General features: G+C 44.2%; 1 protein-coding gene across 8 annotated transcripts in view; it reads right to left on the bottom strand.

Annotated features, from left to right (window-relative positions):
- BBOF1 (basal body orientation factor 1) overlaps positions 1-5,287 on the bottom strand; it is a 50,806-nt gene that overhangs the window by 8,772 nt on the left and 36,747 nt on the right. For 7 of the 8 annotated variants that reach the window (XM_054530820.2, XM_054530819.2, XM_009249290.4 and 4 more), the window contains 2 exons: positions 1,455-1,556; positions 164-238 (listed from right to left, as the gene is read on the bottom strand). In XM_054530820.2, coding sequence (XP_054386795.1) covers positions 164-238; positions 1,455-1,556 — 177 coding nt within the window. Of the gene's footprint in view, positions 1-163; positions 239-1,454; positions 1,557-3,252; positions 3,372-5,287 lie in introns of those variants that run through there. The other variant, XM_054530822.2, reaches the window with a different exon arrangement.

Raw genomic sequence — 5,287 nt, 5'->3', positions numbered from 1 at the left:
CTGCAATAATGACAAAACAACAGAACCGTCAACAACTCTACACACACGAAACCTGGTTTAGAATAATAGACTTGTCATATTACTTTCAATTAGCACATTCAAGATGCCCACAGGAACCATCGTGTTGGGCTCATGTTTATTACTTTAGCAAGAGAGCTCTTACCCAAATTCCTTTGTTTCCCCACTGTCAGAAACAACATAGTCTGGAACTGGAGGCCTAGAACTCTGGTTGTATTTCCTGTAGTGGGTAAAAGTCAACAAAGATAATGAATGAGGCAGGGTCTCCTCATGCCTTCATATTTTCTTTTTGTATTTTAATTATTTTTTATTTTTTATTTTTGTGGGTGATAGTAGGTATATGTATTTGTGGGGTACATGAGATGTTTTGATACTGGCATGCCATGTGAAATAATCACATCATAGAGAATGAAGTATCCATCCCTTCAAGTATTTATCCCTTGTGTTACAATCCAATTACACTCTTTTAGTTATTTTAAAATGTACAACTGGCCAGGGGCAGTGGCTCATGCCTGTAATCCCAGCACTTTGGGAAGCCGAGGTGAGTGGATCACCTGAGGTCAGGAGTTTGCGACCAGCCTGGCCAACATGGTGAAACCCTGTCTTTACTAAAAATACAAAATTAGGGCCGGGCACAGTGGCTCATGCCTGTAATCTCAGCACTTTAGGAGGCTGAGGCGGGCAGGTCACCTCAAGTCAGGAGTTCGAGACCAGCCTGGATAACATGGTAAAACTCCATCTCTACAAAAAAATACAAAAATTAGCCAGGCATGGTGGTGGTGCCTGTAATCCTAGCTACTCGGGAGGCTGAGGCACAAGAATCACTTGAACCAGGAGGCAGAGGTTGCAGTGAGCTGAGATTGCACCACTGCACCCCAGCCTGGGCAACAGAATGAGACTCCTTCTCAAAAAAAAAAAAAAAAAATTAGCCAGGTGTTGTGGCACATGCTTGTAGTCCCAGCTACTTAGTAGGCTGAGGTGGGAGGATCACTTGCGCCTGGGAAGTGGAGGTTACAGTGAGCTGTGATTGTGCCACTGCACTCTGGCCTGGGTGACAGAGTGTGACCCCATCTCAAAAAAAAAAAAATTTACTTATCTTTGCAAACCAATAAAATCTTAATATTGTTATGTTTCTCTTCAGTTGCCACTCATTCAGCTGAGCAATATTGTAACTTCTTAATAAGCACTACCTTAAACATCTAAGATGAATCTTTCCCCTCCCCCTTTAATTCCAACTCATTTCATTTTCATGCTCATTCATTAATCTCCCATTCTTTATCTCTGGGAGCTGCAGTAGTTAAGCAGTAGGGCCTTTTTATATTTTCTGGTCCTTTCCCGTCCCTTTAGTTCTAAGTAAGAAAAATAAGTTTATTGTTCCTAAGTGGTTTCTAGATTTGATAACAACTTGGTATTTCACTGCAGAAATAGGGAGTTACCTAGAAGGACAGCCATTCATTTTTGCAAAGAGCAATCGCAATACTTTTTCCTTCTGCTCCCAGGTCAAATCTCCAATATCCACATTTCCTTCAATATGTGTCCTAAAGAATTTCAAAGGAAAAAAATGTGAAAAGGAAAAATGTGGTCAAATAGGCTTCTCTTCTTTTTAAAAAATATATAATGGGTAAACATAAGATAAATTCCATACCATAATTGAATATTATGAAACAACTACAGGCCAGGCGCAGTGGCTCACACCTGTAATCCCAGCACTTTGGGAGGCCAAGGCGGGTGGATCATCTGAGGTCAGGAGTTTGAGACCAGCCTGGACAATGTGATGAAAACCCATCTCTACTAAAAATACAAAAATTATCCTGGCACGGTGGCAGGTGTCTGTAATCCCAGCTACTCGGGAGGCTGAGGCAGGAGAATCGCTTGAACCCAGGTGGTGGAGGTTGCAGTAAGCTGAGATCGCGCCACTGCACTCCAGCCTGGGAGAAAAGAGTGAAACTCCGTCTCAAAAAAAAAAAAAAAGAAAGAAAGAAAAAAAAGAAAACTACAAAGCAAACTGTCCATCACAAAATCATGAAGTTGATAAGGACAGCAATATACTAGCCAATCCAAAATGTTACATATCATAAAGATGAAAATGACAAAAACTTTAACAACATGAAAAAATATTTGTGCTCAGACATTAAGGAAATAAGCAAAATAGAAAACTCTAAGGAGGCTGGGGACGGTGGCTTACCCAACACTTTGGGAGGCCAAGGCAGGCAGATCACATGAGGTTAGGACTTCGAGACCAGCCTGGCCAACATGGTGAAATGCCGTCTCTACTAAATATACAAAAATTAGCTGGGCATGGTGGCAGGTGCCTCTAATCCCAGCTACTCAGGAGACCAAGGCAGGAGAATCACTTGAACCTGGGAGATGGGAGGTTGCAGTGAGCTAAGATCACTCCACTGCAAAAAAAAAAAAAAAAAAAAAGACCCTGGGTGCGGTGGCTCACACCTGTAATCCCAGCACTTTGGGAGGCTGAGGCGGGAGGATCACAAGGTCAGGAGTTCGAGATCAGCCTGACCAATATGGTGAAACCCTGTCTCTACTAAAAATACAAAAATTAGCTGGGCATGGTGGTGTGCGCCTGTAATCCCAGCTACTCAGGAGGCTGAGGCAGGACAATCACTTGAACCTGGGAGGTGGAGGCTGCAGTGAACTGAGATTGTGCCACTGCACTCCAGCCTTGGCAAGAGAGTGAGACTCCAACTCAAAAAAAAAAAAAAAAAACTGTAATGTAACATTATTTATTTAGAGACACACACAGCCAAAGGGAACAAGAAAAAAAAAAGTTGTTTAGGCCGGGCGCGGTGACTCACACCCGTAATCCCAGTACTTTGGGAGGCTGAGGTGGGCGGTTCATGAGGTCAGGAGATCAAGACCACTCTGGCTAACATGGTGAAACCCTGTCTCTACTAAAAATATGAAAATTAGGCTGGGCGCAGTGGCTCACGCCTGTAATCCTAGCACTTTGGGAGGCTGAGGCAGGCGGATCACGAGGTCAGGAGATCGAGACCACCCTGGCTAACACGGTGAAACTCTGTCTCTACTAAAGAATAGAAAAAAATTAGCTGGGCGTGGTGGCAGAGCCTGTAGTCCCAGCTACTCGGGAGACTGAGGCAAGAGAATGGCGTGAACCCCAGAGGCAGAGCTTGCAGTGAGCTGAGATCGTGCCACTGCACTCCAGCCTGGGCAACTCCGTTTCAAAAAAAGAAAATTAGCCAGACGTGGTGGCACGCACCTGTAGTCCCAGCTACTCGGGAGGCTGAGGCAGGAGAATCACTTAAACCCGGGAGACGGAGGTTGCAGTGAGCCGAGATGGCGTCATTGCACTCTAGCCTGGGCGACAGAGTGAGAATCTGTCTCAAAAAAAAAAAAAAAAAAAAAAAAAAAAAAAAAGTTGTTTGGTGAAATTACTGACGTGTTTTTCCATTAACATTTCTTTTTGTATTAAATATTTTCCTGTGAAAACACTGTAACAAAATTTAAACAAAATTTTAAAAATAACGCATAACTTATGTAGTCTATTTTCTTTCCTTCAAACAAAGCTGCAGGTAAGCTTTCCAGATAGGTCTCTATCTATATTATAACTTTCCCAGAGGATTCATAGTCTACTTTCTATTTATAAAAGCTAACATGAGGCCTGGCGCCGTGGCTCACGCCTGTAATCCCGGCACTTTGAGAGGCTGAGGCGGGTGGATCATGAGGTCAAGAGATCGAGACCATCCTGGCCAACATGGTGAAATAAAATACACACAGACAAAGGGAACAAGAAAAAAAAAGTTGTTTGGTCTCTACTAAAAATACAAAAATTAGCTGGGCATGGTGGCGGGCACCTGTAGTCCCAGCTACTCGGGAGGCTGAGGCAGGAGAATTGCTTGAACCCGAGAGTCAGAGGTTGCAGTGAGCCGAGATCGCACCACTGCACTGCAGTCTGGCGACAGAGCGAGACTCCGTCTCAAAATAATAATAATGATGATGATAATAATAATAATAATAATAATAAAAGCTAACATGTAGAGTACTGGTATTGTAAAAAATATTTTTGCAGCCGGGTGCGGTGGCTCACGTCTGTAATCCCAGCACTCTGGGAGGCCGAGGCGGGCAGATCACGAGGTCAGGAGATGGAGACCATCCTGGCTAACACGGTGAAACCCCGTCTCTACTAAAAATACAAAAAAAATTAGCCAGGCGTGGTGGCAGGCCCCTGTAGTCCCAGCTACTCAGGAGGCTGAGGCAGGAGAATGGCGTGAACTTGGGAGGCGGAGCTTACAGTGAGCGGAGATCGCGCCACTGCACTCCAGTCTGGGTGACAGAGCAAGACTCCGTCCCCAAAAAAATAAATAATAATAATAAAAAAATTTGCATATAGGTAAATTGAGCTATTTATTTATTTATTTATTTTTCCTTCCTTTTTATTTTTGGACTCAACTGTTTTTGTTTTAAGTTTAGGTTTTGAGGCCAGGTGTGGTGGCTCATGCCTGTAATCCCAGCACTTTGGGAGACCAAGATGGAAGGATCTTGGTTGAGGCCAGGAGTTCAAGACCACCTTGGGCAACGCAAGCAACACAGCAAGACCTCATCTCCATTTAAACGACAACAACAACAAAAAAAAAAAAGAGAGAGAGAGAGAAAATTATTTTAACATTTTTTAAATAAAAAAAATTTAGGTTTTGGGCTGCAGTGTGCCAAGATCACACCACTGCACTCCAGCCTGGGCGACAGAGTGAGACTCTCTCAAAAAAAAAAAAAAAAGTTTAGGTTTTGGCCAGGTGCGGTGGCTCACGCCTGTAATCCTGGAGTTTTGGGAGGCCAAGGTGGGAGAATAGCTTGAGGGCAAGAGTTCAAGACCAGCCCGGGCAACGTAGTGAAACTCTTTTCTCTATAAAAATAATTTTAAAATTATCCTGGCATGGTGGCACATGCCTGTAGTCCTAGCTACTTGGGGGGCTGAGGTGGGAGGATCGCTTGAGCCCAGTCAAGGCTGTAGTGAGCCATGATGGTGCCACTGCACTCCAGCCTGGGCAACAGAGTGAGACCCTGTCTCACAAAAAATAAAAAAGTCAGCCGGGTGCAGTGGCTTACGCCTGTAATCCCAGCACTTTGGAGGCCAAGGCAGGCAGATCACGAGGTCAGGAGATCAAGACCTTCCTGGCTGACACGGTGAAACCCCATCCCTACTAAAAATACAAAAATTAGCCAGGCGTGGTGGCACACACCTGTAATCCCAGCTACTTGGGAGGCTGAGGCAGGAGAATCACTTGAACCCAGAAGT

The sequence above is a fragment of the Pongo abelii genome, chromosome 15 (genome assembly GCF_028885655.2).
Source record: "Pongo abelii isolate AG06213 chromosome 15, NHGRI_mPonAbe1-v2.0_pri, whole genome shotgun sequence".
Classification (NCBI taxonomy): domain Eukaryota; kingdom Metazoa; phylum Chordata; class Mammalia; order Primates; family Hominidae; genus Pongo; species Pongo abelii.
The sequence above is the reverse complement of the archived record's forward strand: the minus strand, read 5'-3'. Positions and strand labels throughout refer to the sequence as shown.